Raw genomic sequence first — 18,374 nt, 5'->3', positions numbered from 1 at the left:
GTTTGTGGGTTCAAGCCCTGCATCTGCACTGACAGCTCCGAGCCCAGAGCTGGCTTCAGATTCGTCTCCCTCTCTCTCTCTGCCCCTCCCCTGCTTGTGCTCTGTCTCTCTCTCTCTCAAAATAAAAAAATAAAGACATTAAAAATTTTAAAAAGAAACCAAAGGTAATAAATAACACTGATCACTTGATAATTATTTTACTGCACGTGCTCTGGAAGTTGATCATGTCTGCTGTCTCTTCGTGCTGGAAATACTACAGTGGTGTGCTTCTCGTCGTCTGCTCCAATGCTGCGTTCAGTGAGATCACACTGGTGCCTGATCTGGGCACAGTGGGAGCGTTTACACCATGGAAATTGGCAAGTACTGCAAATGAGCGCTTGTTACTTCCCCCGGGAGATCTGATTATTAGACATTTATCGGCACAGCACCCACTGCTCAACTGTCAACGGCGGTGGTTATGATAGCCATATCTACCTCATCGTATGACAGTGAACTCAGATGTTTCTGAAGCGCTTAGAACATTGGCACAAATTAAACATGACAGAAGTATTTGTTTAGGGCGCCTGGGTGGCTCAGTTGGTTGAGCGTCCGACTTCGGCTCAGGTCATGATCTCACGGTTCGTGGATTTGAGCCACGCGTTGTGCTCTGTGCTGACAGCTAGCTCAGAACCTGGAGACTGCTTCGGATTCTGTGTCTCCCTCTCTCTGTGACCCTCCCCTGCTCACGCACGCTCTCTCTCTCTCTCAAATATAAATAAAACATTTAAAAAAATAAGCAAAGCCTTTGGAATAATGGTCAAATTGGTGTAACCTTTTACAGTGCACAAAGCAGTTTCATGGTGTCTGTTTATTTGCCCTTTGCACCAGCCCATAGTGGGATGATCTCATTTTTCTGGTAAATAGTCTGGGGCTCCATGGGTGCAACAGGATCAAGTGTTACTGATAGTTTCTGGAGGGCCTGCTGTGTCCTCAAATCTCTAAAGATCTTTAAAAAAATTTTTTTAACATTTATTTATTTTTGAGAGAGAAAGAGAGAGAGACAGCATGAGCCAGGGAGGAGCAGAGAGAGAGGGAGATATAGAATCCGAAGCAGGTTTCAGGCTCTTAGCTGTCAGCACAGAGCCTGACGTGGGGCTCAAACCCCCCAACCGTGAGGTCATGACCTGAGCCGAAGTCAGATGCTTGACTGAGCCATTCAGGCGCCCCTGAAAAGACCTTGACCTGTGTTAGCTGTTTCATTCCTATAACCACCTATTGAATAGAAGAGTGAACTGAGGCTCAGAGACACAGCCTTGTTCTCGGTCCCACATGTAGGTAATGGTAGAGCCGGGATTTGGAACCAAAGACGTGTCTGACTGTAAAACTTTTCTCTTTTCTCGTATTCCAGAGGTTCTCAAAGTGTGGTCCCCGGACAAGTGGCAGTGTGGGTATAACCTGGGGACTCTGTAGTTAGCAACACAGACTGTCAGGCTCTATGTCGACTTGCTAAAGCAAGGACTCTAAGATTGTCTCCAGCCACCTGTGTTTTGATAAGGTGACTCTGATTGAAGTTTGGGGACCCTGTTCCTATCGAGTGTGTGACCCAGGGAAAGGCAATGATTTAGAAGAATATGGGAAACGCCGGGCAAAGGAACGCATGCCTTGAGGACGGAGGAGACAGTGCAGCTGCCTTCTCCTGGCCCAGGGCAGCCCCTCCTCCTCAGGGCGGGCCCCCTCCCCTTCCCCTTCTTATTCCACCTGGAGCCACAGTGTGGGGACTCGGGGGCCACTTGACAGCCCCTCTCCAGGCATTGTGTGACCCCCCAGGGGTCCAACATGAGACAGAAACAGAAACGGTTAATGCTGCGCTTGGCAGAGGACATTTCCCCAAACTGGGGGTCAGGCAAGCATCGTGAGTGGAGTGGGCTAGGCAGACGGTAATGAGGGGTGGCCGGGACACCGGGAACTGCAGTCTCCAGGACCCGGGAGCAGCCACTTGGCTCTGGCTGATGGTTCTCCATGTTGTCAGACTTTCTGGTTTTCACTTCTATATCTGGATTTTAGTGCTGGAAATGTGTGGATATATATTTTTTTAAAGATTTATTTATTTATTTTGAGAGAGAAAGAGAAAGTGTGAGTGGAGGAGGGGCAGAGAGAGAGAATCCCAAGCAGGTTCCACAGTATCGGTGCAGAATCCAATGCAGGGTTTGAACTCAGAAACCGTGAGATCGTGACCCCGGTCAAAGTCGAATGGATACTCAACTGACTGAGCCACCCAGGCGTCTCAGAATTGTGTGGATGTTTACGGACCTTCTAGACTGTAGTGTTGGCAACTGAGTCACCCTGTAGGAACTATTCTGCAGGGCAGGCAAAGCATATCTGGAAGCTAGTGTGGCCAGTGGCCCACTGGTTTGGGTCCGAGGTGAACATGAATTATCTTTAATGAGATTCTCCATAAGAGTCCTCCATGGGGTAGGTTTCTCAGGGGCCCTGAGAGTGGGGGTAATGGTAAAGAATGCCCAGGTGTAATTGTCAAGTGTCCCACGACTTACTGTTATGTACCATGAGTGGCCATGGGTCTGGTGGTGTGTGGTTTGCAGGGCAGCGGGAAGGTTCCAAGGTGCTGGTGCTTGGTTCACGATCAGTGTCTCGTGTAGACTTCAGAGAAACGGTGTGAGCTGTGCTGCCCCGGAAGCTTCTGCTGTACCAGCACTGCGAGAAATTCCTGACCGACATCATCCGCACGCCATCATCTCTATCCCACAGCAGCAAGAGGCCAGGCCACCTCCACGCCCACATCCGAGCCCGGGATTCTACCTTGCCACTCCCCTGTCTGTCTGTACTATAATCCAGGGTTGTATCAGAGCTGAAAAGATAAAATGTATTCCCCCAAACAGGATTAAAAACAGAAGTTGTAGGTATTATTACTCTGTGGCTAGAAATTTGATGTGGTTGAGAAAAAAAACCACTTTGTGTTTCCTTTGTTGGCTTTGGGGTCTGAGTCCTTGCCTTGCTCTCTCCGCAGTCTGCTGACCTTCAAGAAGTCATGTTTACGGCTCTCATAAAGGACAGACCCAAGTTTGTCCGCCTCTTTCTGGAGAATGGTTTGAACCTGCGGAAGTTTCTCACCAACGATGTCCTCACCGAGCTCTTCTCGAACCACTTCAGCTCTCTTGTCTATCGGAACCTGCAGATTGCCAAGAATTCCTATAATGATGCCCTCCTCACGTTCGTCTGGAAACTCGTGGCCAACTTCCGAAGAGGCTTCCGGAAGGAAGACCGAAATAGCAGGGACGAGATAGACGTAGAGCTTCATGTACGTACCGGGGCTGTTGTCTGCTTTTGCATCTTCCTTCAAAAAAAAATCTAGACCTCCCATTCTCCCGCTCCTCTCCTTATCGCCATAAAGTAGCTAACATGTTGGCATATGTTAATTTTTGCTACCGATTTTCCTTAAGATCATGAGTCTGTCTGGTGCATTGTCTGATATCTTGCTTTAAGCTCTTTGCAGTATGTCAAATTATTGTCACAGTTTTTCTTAACTGCAAAGGTTGGTGTGGCACACACTGTCTGAAGGCATCTAACAAGGAAGAGGGAAAAGTGAATGGCCTGCTGTTCATGTCTCAGCCTCTTGGGCACGATGGTTTTCCTGTGCGAGGGACTGCCAGGTTTCTTTTGGCGACAAAAGGGGCAGTGATTGTTTCCAAAGGGACAGTCTAGGTTTTCATCTGGGAGGGTGTCATGGATGCACCTGAATTCTCTCAGGCTGCTGTCTTCTTCACCACAGGCAGGCTCCCTTCCCAACTACCAGCATATGCCACTCTTTGCATAGGTTTTTTTAAAATAGTTTATTGTCAGGTTGGTTTCCATATACCACCCGGTGCTCATCCCCACAAGTGCCCTCCTCCATGCCCATCTCCCCCCTCCCCCCCACACCCATCAGTCCTCAGTTTGTTCTCAGCATTCAAGAGTCTCTCATGGGTTGCCTCCCTCCCTCTCCCCCACCATTTTTCCCCTTCCCCTCCCCCTCCCCCATGGTCCTCTGTTGAGTTCCTCCTAATCCACCTATACATGTAAACATATGGTGCTTGGAGCCCCGTGACTGCCAGCAGTTGGTGTATAAATACCCCAGCTCCCTCCCCACTTGGAGGAGCTAATTCTTTTTTTTTTTATGATTATTTCTTTTTATTTTGAGAAAGAGAGAGAGAGCACAGGAAGGGCAGAGAGAGAGAGAGAAAGAGAAAGAGAGAGAGAGAACCCCAAGCAGGCTTCAGGCTGTCAGCACAGAGCCCCCATGTGGGGCTTGAGCTCACAGACTGTGAGATGATGACCTGAGCTGAAATCAAGAGTCGGATGCTTAACCAGCTGAGCCACCCAGGAGTCCCCAGGTGTCCCTGGAGGAGCTGACTCTAAGTTGTGTGCTGGCTCCCAGGACTCCCTAGTGGTAGTGTTCTCTAGTTAGCTACAGCAGCAATTTGTTGATAACGCATCCTTCTCATTGGTTCTTTCTTTTCCAATCTTAGTTCCTCACTCTCTTATGGGTTTCCCTGAGATCACCTCTCAGATTGATGACTTGTCTCAAATTCCTGATTGTTTCTGGGAAAACTCAAACCAAGTCATTATCTCCTGTAATTCTATGAATTTAGTATGTACATACATGTGCATTGCAAAAATCTAAATGAGCTAGGTTTGAAGGAATCGGAAGTGTCCAGAAAGCTTCTGTTTGGGGTGCCTGGGTGGCTCAGTTGGTTAAATGTCCAACTCTTGGATTTGCTCAGGTTGTGATCTCACAGTTTCGTGACTTCAAGCCCCAAGTTGGGTTCTGTGCTGGCAGTGTGCAACCTGCTTGAGATTCTCTCTCTCCCTCTCTCTTTTCCCTTCCCCCACTCACACTGTCTGTCTCAAAATAAATAGGTAAACTTAAAAAAATTAAAAGAAAAAAAAAAGAAAGCTTCTGTTTGTACTTGTTAGGTTAAAACCCTGTGTGATATCTGTAATTCTGCCTGAAGTACATTGGATCTTGGTAAAACCCATAGGGAAGTTTCAAAGGAACACAGATGTTTAGTTCTTTTCTATCTGAAAAGTTTCCATTGGAAGATCTGGAATTCTGAAGAGAAGCTGCTAATGTACTAGGACTTGGAAGTTCGAATAACATTCCAAAAACAGAAGCATGGTTTTGTGTTGTCGTAATTGAACTTAAACTGTGGGAAAGTTCGACTTTAGTTTGAGCAAATTTTCTATATGAGAAACAGATTTACGTGATGAGAAGGAATCCCTCAGGCTGTCAGAAGCCGTTCATTCCTTACATTGCCATCAGCACATACTCCTGCCCTTTGCACTTTTCTGTCTAGTCGTACGCCTTCTTCGATAATGGGTGAGAGACTTTGTGTCAAATTATCATACCTAGTGAGTTGCAGGGAGGAAAATCGCATCGCTGTGCTGTTAAACTGGATTCAGATAGTAACAGAGCCCTCCAAACTTTGGGGCATCCTGATACCTGTTTTCATTCTTACACCAGTGCATCTACTAAAGAAATATTCCATTTGCGTGCTGACCACTTGCTCTGCCTTCTTCCAGGACGTGTCTCCTATTACCCGGCACCCCCTGCAAGCACTCTTCATCTGGGCCATTCTTCAGAACAAGAAGGAACTGTCCAAGGTCATTTGGGAGCAGGTAAATGTCTAGGCACCCTGCCAAACTTACCACAAGTGCCTGCTTTGTTGTGACTGTTCCAACCTCATATCACACGCCTCATCAGAGACGTTATCAATGCGATGCAGTGTCTTCATGTCAGGTGTATACAGTTGTGCCTCTGTTTCCGTGTCGAGGAGCTGTGTTTGGGAGGGGAGGCCCCTGGAAGGCAGCTGTGCTGGGTGGGCGACCCAGGAGGCTCCTGCTTCTCACGTGTGTGCAGGTGTTTTCCAAGTGGATGCAGTTTTTAAGTTTAGTTTTAAAAATTAATTTCTGGCTTTATTGCATTGGGGAAAGGAGGGCTTGCATAAATTCTGCATTGGGGGACTTACTGAGATCTTCCCTTGTGGTTCCGCACGTAACGGCTTCTGTTCAGTTGCGGAGAAACGACATTCTCCATTACTAGAGCGTGAAGTTGGATGTTGAGTGCAGACCTGCCCCCCACAGTCTTACTAACTCCATCGTCAGCTCTCCTGCGTCCTCATCTGCTCTTCCCTTTGAGCTGCTACGCACAGTGTGGTGCCGGGAGGGCCATCAGGGCCCCATGCTGTCAGTTTCTCTTGGCCTTTATCTTGATGTTTTCTTTTTAGACGCTAATTCCACATTCAAGACCCTGAGTATCTTCAGGGTCGACCATGTTTTGTGTGTATTGCAAATTTGACTTTGAATCCTTATGAACAGTTCAGATTTTACCACTTCCTGCTCTTGCCATGAGTTGGTCCCTGTCTGACATTAATGTTAACTTGACCACTTGAGGGGATGATGAATTAACTAACATTCTCCGCCCCTCTGAAAGACCAGGGGCTGCACTCTGGCTGCCCTGGGCGCCAGCAAGCTTCTGAAGACTCTGGCCAAGGTGAAGAATGACATCAACGCGGCCGGGGAGTCTGAGGAGCTGGCCAATGAGTACGAGACACGTGCAGTTGGTGAGTCTCCGGGGACAGGGCACCACGGTGGGCATCCATGTGGCAAGGGGCATGCAGATGGTCAGCGGTCAGCGGCATGTCCCCTCTCTGGCCTGATTTAAGGGCTGCAGACCACATGGTCAGGGGCGTGTGTGCTGTGGCAGAAGCCATAGTCACCTTGGCCCTGGCACTTACTGACTTGTCCAGGAATGGATGTGGGAAATGTGGGCTGTCTCATCCCATAACCACCAGGGCCACACCCAGGCCAGGTCTAGGAAACTCCGCACCACAAGGAATTTGGAGGCAGGGGAGGAATGTTTTTAGATGCTGTTGAGAAACTGACGGATCTAAGATTTAAAAAAAAATTTTTTTAAGGTTTTTATTTTATTTTTGAGAGAGACAGAATGCTAGCAGGGGAGGGGCAGAGCGAGAGGGAGACACAGAATCTGAAACAGGTTCCAGGCTCTGAGCTGTTGGCAAAGGACCTGACGCAGGGCTCAAACTCATGGACTGTGAGATCATGAGGTGAGCCGAAGTCAGATGCTTAACCAAGTGAGCCACCCAGGCGCCCCGACAGATCTGAGATTTTTACCTGACTTGCAGGTTATCAAGTTAGCCTGCCTGCTTCATACTGATAAGACCCCAACCCCTGGGTCAGGGACACAGGTGGTTGATGACTAATGGCCAAGGCAGCAGCCAGACCAGAATCTTGGGTCGGTTTCCTGTGCCTTCATTTCCCTAGAATGACATGATTTTGCCTGCTGTGTAGCTCCCCAGAGTTTAGGAGAGTTGGAGCTTTTACTGGCACTGCAGGTGACCTGCCACGCTCCCCTCTAGGGTGTGACTGCTCATTACCTGGAACAGAACTGGGGAGAGGCATTGCTAAGCATTACCCTTCTGGAATGCCTGTCTTCTGTTTGCCTTTCAGTCATCCTTCAACAAAGCTTGTCAGTGCTTTTTGCTGGGAAGGTCCGACCGGGGAGCTTGGGGGGCTCAGTCAGTTAAGCGTCTGACGTTGGCTCAGGTCATGATCTTGTGATCTGTGGGTTTGAGCCCCACAATGGGCTCTGTGCTGACAGCTCAGAGCCTGGAGCCTGCTTTGGATTCTGTGTCTCCCTCTCTCTCTCTGCCCCTCCCCAGCTCACATCTCTCTCTCAAAAACAAATAAACCTAAAAAAAAAAAAAAAAAAAAAAAAGAAGGTCCAGACCATCCAAGAATGTGAGAGACCCAGAACAACGACAGAGAATTTGCACCTCCTCTATTTTTTTTCCCTGTTTTACTTGGAAGTCTTCAGTTTGCAATGTGGCACACTGCCAAATGCACATGCATTTGTCTGTTGTCTTAGGTGACAAGAAAATGCTCGTGAGTTTGGCTTCTCTGTATTGGCAAAAGGGCGTCTGATGATTTCTTTTTAATACATTACAATTTCAAGGATATTTTGTTTGTTTCTGATAGACTTCAGAAAAAGAATCCAAGTATTCTGACTTTTGAAAAATTTCCTGTGCAGATTTATTCTCCAGTTTCTCTGGTTAGGTCTCAAAATGTAAGCACACCTTTGATGCAGTAGGTCAGCATTTCTTACACTTTTTTATGGTTTTTGTTGTTGTTTTTTTGCATGGTGCCTTACCTGCTAAGAGCCCTCACCAAGGAGGCAGAGAATGTAAAGGAGATGGAGGCATAGCTTTTCTGGCGAAGAGGAAGGAGAGGGTCTGCATCCCCTCCCCTGAGCCCCATCGATGGTGGGGGGCTGCCTGTTCAATGCAGTTCAGTTCAAGTGGGCACTTACAGGCACCTGCTGCATCAAGAGCTGTATTGGGCGTGGTGCGCCTAAAGAGCCCTTTTGTTCAGCAGAAGACGACGTTGCGCGGGCATTCTCTATGCCTTCTAGAAACCAGGCTTGATGCAAAGTCAGGGCTTGGTTGTGGGGGGCGGGGCAGGACCGCTCTGCGTGTCTGCCCGCCCTGCCCCCAGCCTCCCTCCCTCTGGCGACACTCTCCCTGCAGAGCTGTTCACGGAGTGCTACAGCAGCGATGAGGACCTGGCTGAGCAACTGCTCGTGTACTCCTGTGAAGCCTGGGGCGGGAGCAACTGCCTGGAGCTGGCAGTGGAGGCGACGGACCAGCACTTCATTGCCCAGCCCGGCGTCCAGGTAAACAGCGCGCAGTCACGGACGTCACAGCCGGAGATGGGCCTTTTCCCTCAGATGCTGTCTTCGCGACGTGAAACAACATAGCATTAAATAAAACTGAACCATAGCCTCCCGCAGAGAAGCCAGAGCAGGGAAAGCTGGGTGACGCTTCAGGAGATGGCAGCATATGGATGTTGGTAGGGATCCCTGCTTCAAGAGACAGTGCAGGGGAGAGAGTATTCTGTGAGTTTCCACAAAGCACACAGCACCGCACCGTAATTATGGGCTGGGTCTCCGGATCCTGTGCCTGAGTCTCAATCCACCGTATCCCTAATTATGCATGTGGTGATGGGCGAAGGCACACGAGCTCTCTGAGCCTTAGTTTCGTCCTCTGTAAAGGAAGGTGCTATGAGGGTTCTGTGAGATAGTATGTGACAGGTGCCAGCCTTTTATTTCAGCGGGTGCTGTTACGGTTATTCTTGGTAGGAATGACACCAGAGGATCCAGCATGAAATGGGTAAAGCCAACCTCGAGGTTTTCTGCACCGAGTTAAACTGGCCGTTCGCGGTTGGCTCCTCAGGTTGCAGAGGGGAGATTTCATCCACCCACAATCCCAGTTGGGGCGGCCCGAGTGTGAAGTGGGGGTAGGGAAGACATGGGCAGACTCACACTTATCCGTCATACGCACGATATGCGTATGCATTGTGGAGGTGGAGGTCACCCCATTCTGCCGATAAGAATGCAACAGCTCAGAAAGGTTCTGGAACGTTCTCCCGGTTGCACGGGTAGGAAGCAGCAGAGCCGAGATTTGATTGCATGTTGACTGTCCATCAGATGGACTTTCTGTTACATCGGGCAGCCGATAATTAGCCAAGTTCACAAAGCGTTTGTGGAAACAAGCAAGCCTGTTGACGCTGCAGCTGAGCCAGATTAAATGGCTGCAGTCATCAGTGACAAGGAAGAGACAGAGTCTTGCTATTGCTGTTTTAGCCTCTGCACCGTGGTGTGCGGGAGGGAGGCCAGCACTGGGGGCAGGATGGCTTGGAGGCTGGGCTGGGTGCCAAGGTGGGGCCATGCTCCCCTCATAGCTCCTTTGACCCTCAAGCCCCATCTTATGGGCGCCCCCAGAGCTTTGGGCCCGGAGAAGGCTGACTCTTGCTTGTGTCCAAGTTTTCCAGCCCCAGGGGTTTCAGCCAGAGGCCGGTCCATCAATATTCACGAGAAATCTCTCTGCAAGTCACGCAGGCCCAGGGAGCTGGCTTCCAGCATGCGGGCTGCTGCCTGGGGCCAGAGTTTGCTGGTGGCCATGGAGGCAGAGCTGGGGGGCAGCTTCTTGTCACTGGAGGGCTAGCGGGGCCACTCGATGTGCTTGTCACCTCGGCAGGAATATAAGAGTGAGGAGGGCTGGACATTCCCTGCCTTTGTCTGGCTCCCTGAGAAAGAGGCCCCAAAGCGAAGATTAAATGCAAGCAGTTCATTCTGGAGGTGAGCCTAGGAAGTGCACGGGATAGTGGGGACAGTGAGGGGGGCCAGGGAAGGAAGCAAACACAGGTGCGCTAAGGCGCGAGTTGCCACCTTGCTCAACAGGGCTCAACCCCGTGGGGACTTGTGGGGGCCGCAGGGAGCCTGGCCTGGTGTGGCATGTGTGAGTGCAAGCAAGCTGGCGTTTGTCTGTCCTCTGCTGCAACTGCCCCTCATGGGCCAAGTGCACTCCTGGTCGCAGCTGCCTGGGCAGAGCATGGCGGGCTCCCCAGGGGAAGCGGCTTCTCCGAGATGGAAGGTCTGACGGGGCACATGGACCCTGACCCTCCCAGTCAATGCATCCTCGCCAATCCCCTCCTGACTATCAGGCTCTTTTGAAACGGTATGTTCCTATGACGCAGATCAGTCTATGCTTGCCCTTTTGTGTTGATGTGAAGTGTGGCTCCCAGAGGCCACCTGAGTTTTTTCGTTGCCGCGTTCATGGGGACCCCATCCCACCTCTCAGCGGTTGGAACAGTCTGGAAAAGCTTTTTCTGTGTCTCGGCTCCAAGTGGTGCAGTGCCGCCAGCCGTCTCCCCCTTTATGTCACCTGTCTGCCTCTAGAAATGAACCTCAGGGTGGCACTGCACAGGTGTGTGACTTTGCAATCACGGGGGAAGAAGGAGCTAGAAAGATGCTTGTTTAAACTTCCTTAAGAAGAATTAGAAGTGGTTAAAAATCATGTCTTTAGGGAACTCAGACTCACACAACTTCCATTTTAAAGTGCACAGAACCTTGGGGTGCCTGGGTGTCTCAGTTGGTTAAACTTCTGACTTTGGCTTAGGTCATGATCTCCAAGTTCATGGGTTGGTGCCCCATGTCGGGTTCTGTGCTGACAGCTAGGAACCTGGAGCCTGCTTTGGATTCTGTGTCTCCCTCTCTCTGTGCCCCTCTCCTGCTCATGCTCTGTTTCTCTCTCTCTCTCTCTCTCTCTCAAAAATAAATAAACATTAAAGTTTACAGAACCCGAGTGAGGAAAAGGTTGACAACCAAACAGACTTGAATTGTATCGAAGCCCCTCAGAGTCTAGGTGACTACTATAAGAGGATAGGACCTTGATCTAGAGAGTTATTCCTTTTGAGGGGGATGAGGGTTGGGAAGAAAGGTTGCATGCCATCCTGTATTTCGCTGCATTGATAAGGACCCGTGTCCTCTGTTTCTGTCTCCTTGTAGAATTTTCTTTCCAAGCAATGGTATGGAGAGATCTCTCGAGACACCAAGAACTGGAAGATTATCCTGTGTCTGTTTATCATACCCTTGGTTGGCTGTGGCTTTGTATCATTTAGGTATGAAACTAAGACGCATGATGGCATGTGTGAATGCGTGCGCATGCGCACGCGTGCTCTTAGGTAAAGGTTAGAAAGCCTGGACTGTATGATGGAGCTGTAGGGTGCATCCCTACACAGGAGGGCTGAGAATCTTCTCCAGCTTTCCCTGGGTTCAATCCCACACAGTTTGAGATGGACGTTACGTCTTCAATATCCAAGGCAGAATTCAGACTTGTTAATCCTGAAATGCCAAGGGCCGGGTTTTGGCCGGGTCCATCTGGCTCCCCCCCCGCCCCCCGGCCGTGGGTCTGCAGCCCACGCGGGCAGCGATGCTCCAGATGGTGATGGTGGCGCTCTTACCTCCTGGTCCAGGAAGAAGCCCATCGACAAGCACAAGAAGATTCTGTGGTACTACGTGGCCTTCTTCACCTCCCCCTTTGTGGTCTTTGCTTGGAACGTGGTCTTCTACATCGCCTTTCTCCTGCTCTTTGCCTACGTGCTTCTCATGGACTTTCACTCGGTGCCGCGCTCCCCCGAGCTGGTCCTCTACGCGCTGGTCTTTGTCCTGTTCTGCGACGAAGTAAGACAGGTAGGACAGCCCCCGTGTGGGGCACCTCCTCCTTGGCTCAGTAGGTGGTATCTTCCTAAAGCCGACGAAGAACAGAAGTTGCTCCTCAAGTTCCAGAGTCATGGTTTTTCTAGAGGAAATGGTGCATTTTCAGTAGCTCAACACTCCAGTGAGGTTTCTTAGCACCAAGCTCGCTCCTTGCTGATTAATGTTAATTGATGGAGGTGAATTACTCAGGATTGGGAATGTGTTCAAAGAGAAGATTGACCTTGGACTATAAACTGACGCCTGCCATTACCGTCACCAAGGGAGGCAGGGGAGATGGGGGACTCTTAAGCTAAGAGCCTCTTAATGCCCAGTGTGTCAGAGTGACAGTGTTAGAAAGTCATAGAAGTCCCTGTGGAATTCGGGGAGTGCGTGTGAATTATTCATGGTGCTTTTCTGCAGTGTCTTTGGGATCTGCATCTTTTGGCATCCTCTCCCCACTGCTGAATCCAAAACTTTAGCCCAAGCCTGGCACATAGCGGGTGCTCACTTGGTAATCGTTGGACAGATAAGCATTGATGGTCAAAGGTGAGGCTGTCCCTAAACCGTTATGAAAAGTCCCAGAAAATCTTTTCGGACTTAATGATGATCTGACAGCAGTGCTGTTGCTGTCACTTCTGCTGCCCCTTCAGAGCCCAAACCCAACATCCTACCCATTCAGCAGTGTAGCCTCAGTGCTTATGTTTACGCGATACTACGGCAGGCGCTACAAGAGATTTGGAGGGCCATAGGATGCCGTCCTTGACCTCACAGCGTCACTGCCTGTTACAGCAATCCTGAAGTGGCTTCAGCTATCATGCCTAATCTGATAGATGTCTTTTGTGGCTTCCAGAAGCCCTCGATTGAGGATGATTTTGAGTTCTTTTCTCTTCTCAGTGGGAGAGGGTCTTGATCAGTTGTCAGTGTCTGCTGTGGGCGTGGGGGCTGGTGGGAGTCTGGACCCAGGGCCCTGCATCTGCCTTCCCTGGCCCAGCAAGTGCAGGTGCGGGCGGAGATGGGTGGCACGTGGAGGAAGAGCCAGATAAATGACACAAGTCGGTGTTGAGCAGAGGATTCTGTCTTTATGTCAGCCTCTCGAGGGCTCCATGTCCTGGCTCGTGAGATCACAGCTCCATCGAGGTACATGGCAGTTGGGACTTCAGTGTATGAATTTTGTGGGGGGGGTACAATGCACCCCATAACCCCCCTGTATAGTCTCTTTCTCCCAGCTGGACTTACTGTGTGTCTGCAGCAAGGGGTGGAAGTATCCTGCTCAGGGGAAGCAAAGACAGGAGATTCCACACTTAAAGCAGGAATGGGCCCAGGCCAACGTGAGGAAGCCAGCAGCGAACAGCGTCCTTTGTTCTGGGAATCTGCTGACGCCGTTGTAGGCGCCAAGCCGGCCCTCTGTGTGGGGTCACGCGTGTTCCCTTCTCTGAGCCTGTGGTGGCCAGGTTCTGGGGTCCTGCCTTCCTCCTCTTCCTCCACTCCCGGGTGTGTTTTCTCCAGCTCCACATATATACGCTGCTGTTGTCCAGAAGCGAGTGGCATGAAAATGGTCCAATGCAGAGATTTGCTTATTATTTGTAAGTGACCCGTCGGGGCCAGCTCAGGGAATGGCACTGATACATATTTGGCAAGTGAGTGTATGTTTTTTTAATTAAAAAATTTTTTATTTAAAAAAAAAAAGAAAAAAATTTTTTAAATTTTATTTATTTATTGAGAGAGAGAGTGTGTACACAAGCAGAGGAGGGGCAGAGAGAGAAGGAGAGACAGAATCCCAGCAGGTTCCATGCCCTCAGTGCAGAGCCCAACGCGGGGCTTGAACTCATGAACCATGAGATCGTGGCCTGAGCTGAGATTGAGAGTCGGATGCTTAACCGACTGAGACACCAGGTGTGTGTTTTTAAGAGATGAGCTGGAGAGGCAGGGTCTTCCCAATTCAGCCCCACAGCCGTGCTCCGGCTGGAGCGAGCAGTGAGCCATGATGGTGGCTCATGAGGCCAGAGCGAGGGAGACCTGGGAAGCCCGGCATGATGGGGGCCGGGGGTACCCTCTGGAGCAGAGGGTGCTGCTGGTGGCTGCTTCTCGGAGTATTCTTTCCTGGCTGGAGACAGGACTCACTCTGGGCTGTGTGAGAGTGCAGGGCTCCACCCGGGGGGTGGATGACGCAGGGAGGCACCTCTTGACATAAGCCAGACACTTCATCGGTGCCTTCTTCTTTCAATCAGTATTTCCCGAGCACCTGCCGGGTGCCGGGCACTGCTGTAGACCCTGGAGATCAGGCAATTAACGAAGCACGCAAAGATCTCTGTTCTTACCGAACAGTTGAAGAGGATCGGCAGGGCTCATTTCCGGGAGTTTCCAAGGACAGAACAGCACTGTACAGAGTCTTACGTTTACTGGAAGGTTGGCCTAGAGGATTGCAACTGTGAAATTAGAAGTCTTGAGGTCACAACTACCTCCAACCAAAATTGTATGGACATTTAGCTACAAAATCATTTATTTGAAGGAGGCTCAAGACAAGTGTATTTTGCTTGGAGAAGGACCCTGGGCAGGTGTGGTGTGAAGCATTCCCTGGGAGACACAGAGCAGACAGTGGGGGGTAGGTGGCTGGGCAGGAGGGCAGGTGGGTCGGCGGGGGTCAGGAACCTCGGGGCACAAAAAGGGCTACAGAGAAGCACTCCCCAGTCATTCCTGGGGCCTGCTGGGAGGAGGTGATGCTCACAGCTTCTGGCAGAGTCCCCTTATTTTGCCTACGTTTATAACAGGTAGGGTGATAATCAGGTGTCCAGCTTTGGGCAAATATTTCTTCTTTTTCCTTTTAAACATCGCTTTGGAGCCGATGTTTAATTCAGCGATCCTATGTGTAATAAGGCGAAAGTACAGGAGTGCTTTGGGCTGAGGGTTGGGAGCGGTGGAGGGGGGATGGAGGGGTTCAAGTCCATCTCTGCCCCCTGGGGACAGCTGACCCCAAGGTCTGTGAGCCAGTGCGGAGCATGGCCTCCCGGGTTCTCGTCGTTCAAGGAATCCGACGCTGGGGGTCGCTGTTTCTCTTCTGCCTGCAGACTCGCGGGGCTGGAATCCCTTTGGTTTCCTCCAGGAATCAGCTCTGCTGTCCCGTGTCCCCAGCGCTGTCTTAATTAACCTCATTCACACTGGTTAGGAAAACACTGGAACCCAACAGGACAGGTTGTTACCCGGTTTAGGTCGCGTCTGGGTATCACAAAGTGTCTCCTTCCCCAGGGGCGGCTGTGATATATTAGATTGAAACATTCAGCCAAGGCTGTCCGTGAGTCCAAATGTCAGTCGATCAAATTGTGGATCTTTATGTAACACGAGAAAAGTTCCATCAACCCTTCAGGCTTAAGGCTCATTGAATCCCCAGATCCTGAAAGATATGATGGAATATGGTTCTGGTATTTTATGAATATAGCCCCTCTCTGTCATTCCATTCAGAAAAGAGGCCTCTGTTCATTAAAAAAAAAAAATGCTTTCTACAACAGTGTCTCCAAGCCCCGGGATCGATCTGTTTAGGGTTTCTCCTCTGGCTCAGGCCAGGATTCTGAGGGGCTGAACCGAGAGGGGGGCTGCCCGGTTGTCCTGTATCTATCTGCCTCCCAGACCAGGGTTTGAAAGGGGGGGCAAGTGGCTAGGGCCTGCCCCAACTGCCCTCATCTTGCGGACGGTTCTTGGTGGGTAATCTGTGAGCCTGGGGCCACCCCAACGGTCGGTGAGGGATGCTGGCTCACTTTCTGGGCCTGCGAGCTCAGCCACCCCAGAGGGAAGTGTGGTCAAAGCGGGGCCGGGAGATTTTATTGCCCTGGTGCTTGATTTCATCATGCCTGCACCACCTTCGTCCACCGAAGTTGCCATTTGCATTTATAAACGAATAGAAAGGAAACAGTTCTTGAGAAACGGATGCTGTTTCTTGAATCCCGTCCAAGTCTGAAGTTGTAGGATCTCTGTGGGATATAGAGAAGCCGTGTGATGCTGACTGGATGAAACTCTCTGAGATTCAGACCCGCCCCCCCTCCCACCTCCCAGGCTGCCACTTGCTGGCCCCCTGGCTCGGGCAAGTCCCTTAGCCTTTTCCCGTACTCCCCTCCCCCGGCCTTGTTTTTGGGTGCAGAACAGGAAATGCAATATCTGAGTATCAGATGGACCCATACTGGTAAGTTCATTTATTGAAATTGAAAAGTGCCACGTGCCTTTGAGGCCACTTCCTTGCCATTGTTTTCCTGTGTCGCTCAATAGGTCCAGTGGTTTCCTTATCTGAGCTCACTTGGGCTTGGTCTCACCGTCCCTCCAGCCCCTACACGTTTCATTTTAAACATGTCCAACTACTGCCTCCCCCCACCCCCCCCGCCAGTGGATTCCCTGAGAATCAGCGTTGCACCTACTCTGATGTGCTGTGTGCCAGGAGCCTGGCACAGGTGTTTGGAATCCCGTGGGCTCTCAGTAAACGTGTTTGACGTGGAGGGAAGAGTGGGAGGGTCAGATGACTACCCTGGAATCCCCCAGACCCCGCAGACAGATCACCAAAAGGCTGTCCTTCTACTGGGTGTCTTTTCCCTCTTTATTTCCTGACATGCTTTCTTCCGAGAAACCAAGCCCGATACACACCCATCATGATGGAAGGGTCACTGAGGCACACTGTTCCCATCAGTCATTTCTGTGACTACATCTGTCCTCACAGGTGCCGCACAGCACATCTGTGTGCAAATTAAAAAAGAAAATTCCTGGGGCGCCTGGGTGGCTCAGTTGGTTGGGTGTCAGACTTTGGCTCAGGTCATGATCTCACGTTCGTGGGTTCAAGCCCCTCGTCGGCTCTGTGCTGACAGTTCAGAGCCTGGAGCCTGCTTCGAATTCTGTGTGTGTCACTCTCTCTCTGACCTTCCCCTGCTCACGCTCTGTCTCTCTCTCAGAAATAAAAAAAAAAATATTAAAAAAAAAGAAAATTCTTCAGGTGCCTGGGTGGCTCAGTCGGTTAGATGTCCGACTTCTGCTGAGGTCATGATCTAGCTGTTTGTGAGTTTAAGCCCCATGTCAGGCTCTGTGCTGATGGCTCAGAGCCTGGAGCCTGCTTCAGATTCCTTGTTTCCCCCTCTCTCTGCCCCTCCCATGCTCATGCTCTGTCTCTCAATAATAAATAAATGCTAAAAAAACATTTTTAAAAAAGAGAAAAAAGAAAATTCCTTTTATCAAGACATTTTATCGCCATGTGCCAAAATGTATTTACAATAAATACGCAAATCTATTATGACGACAGTATGGAAAATACCCTCTAGAGTTGTGCAGTGCACAGCTTATTCCACTGTACTGGGCAGCGTGGGTGTTCCACTTTGTCCACACAGGTTGTGCTCACGGTCTTCGGGTTTATCTTTAAAGAACAGCAGTGATGCAAGAGTCCTTTTTCTGACTTTGTCAGCAACACATGAGTAATGGAACAGCAAGCATGCAACCTACTTTCCAATCCCCTCGGAATATCACGGGGCCTGTGGTAGGGCACACTGTTGGCTCAGAAAGAATGTGGGGGAAAATGTGTGAACATTAAAAAACAATCTGGAAGCAGTTGATGTTTCCTGGCTGCTGATGTTCTCTCTCTGTCCGTTTCTGTGCTGCAGTGGTACATGAATGGGGTGAATTATTTTACTGACCTGTGGAATGTCATGGACACACTTGGGCTTTTTTACTTCATAGCTGGAATTGTGTTTCGGTAAGTCGGCCTCACCACCTTTCCCAGTTTCTGGTGGTTCTGGATTTTCTCGGGTAAAAAGGTGACAAGACCTTTTATATTTCAAACCCAAGAGGAACCTGTCTCCCCTTCCCCCGATATAGAGATTTTTGCAAACACCACTGTCTGAGCCTCTTAGAGACCCAGTGTGGTTGGCGAGAAGTTACGTCTCCTCTCTTCTCCCTCCTGGCGATCTGCAATGGAAAAGTTCTTCACAATGTGTCTCTGTGCTCGCAGAATTTGAGGGGGATGATCAGACATGGAGGAAGCAGAGAATGCCGAATGGGTTACAGGTTGCATAGCGTATTCCACTTGGACCATACGATCTTCTAAAATGTACTTAACTTCTGCGTCAATGCTGCCTGTGGAGCCTGCCCTCCCAGAGTCAGAGCATAGGATTAGAAAAACCATCTAGAATCACTGTTGAAGGCAAAAAGCAATGTGTACTCCACGCAGAAGGGAAATTGAGGGATGCCCAGACCATGGCTCACATGCCCACATACCTCCTGCCTTCCCCAAGTAGCTTAATGGTAAAGCTCATGGTCATATTTG

At 50.1% G+C, this 18,374-nt stretch overlaps 1 protein-coding gene across 1 annotated transcript in view; it reads left to right on the top strand.

Annotated features, from left to right (window-relative positions):
- TRPM8 (transient receptor potential cation channel subfamily M member 8) overlaps positions 1-18,374 on the top strand; it is an 81,775-nt gene that overhangs the window by 33,844 nt on the left and 29,557 nt on the right. Inside the window, exons 11-17 of the mRNA XM_039234462.1 lie at positions 3,005-3,295; positions 5,557-5,652; positions 6,467-6,596; positions 8,580-8,725; positions 11,399-11,511; positions 11,866-12,082; positions 17,713-17,804. Of these exons, the coding sequence (XP_039090393.1) occupies positions 3,005-3,295; positions 5,557-5,652; positions 6,467-6,596; positions 8,580-8,725; positions 11,399-11,511; positions 11,866-12,082; positions 17,713-17,804 (1,085 nt within the window). The remainder of the gene's footprint in view (positions 1-3,004; positions 3,296-5,556; positions 5,653-6,466; positions 6,597-8,579; positions 8,726-11,398; positions 11,512-11,865; positions 12,083-17,712; positions 17,805-18,374) is intronic.

This window comes from Hyaena hyaena, unplaced genomic scaffold (assembly GCF_003009895.1).
Source record: "Hyaena hyaena isolate Hyena2069 unplaced genomic scaffold, ASM300989v1 scaffold_86, whole genome shotgun sequence".
In the NCBI taxonomy this organism is placed as follows: Eukaryota; Metazoa; Chordata; class Mammalia; order Carnivora; family Hyaenidae; genus Hyaena; species Hyaena hyaena.
The sequence above is the reverse complement of the archived record's forward strand: the minus strand, read 5'-3'. Positions and strand labels throughout refer to the sequence as shown.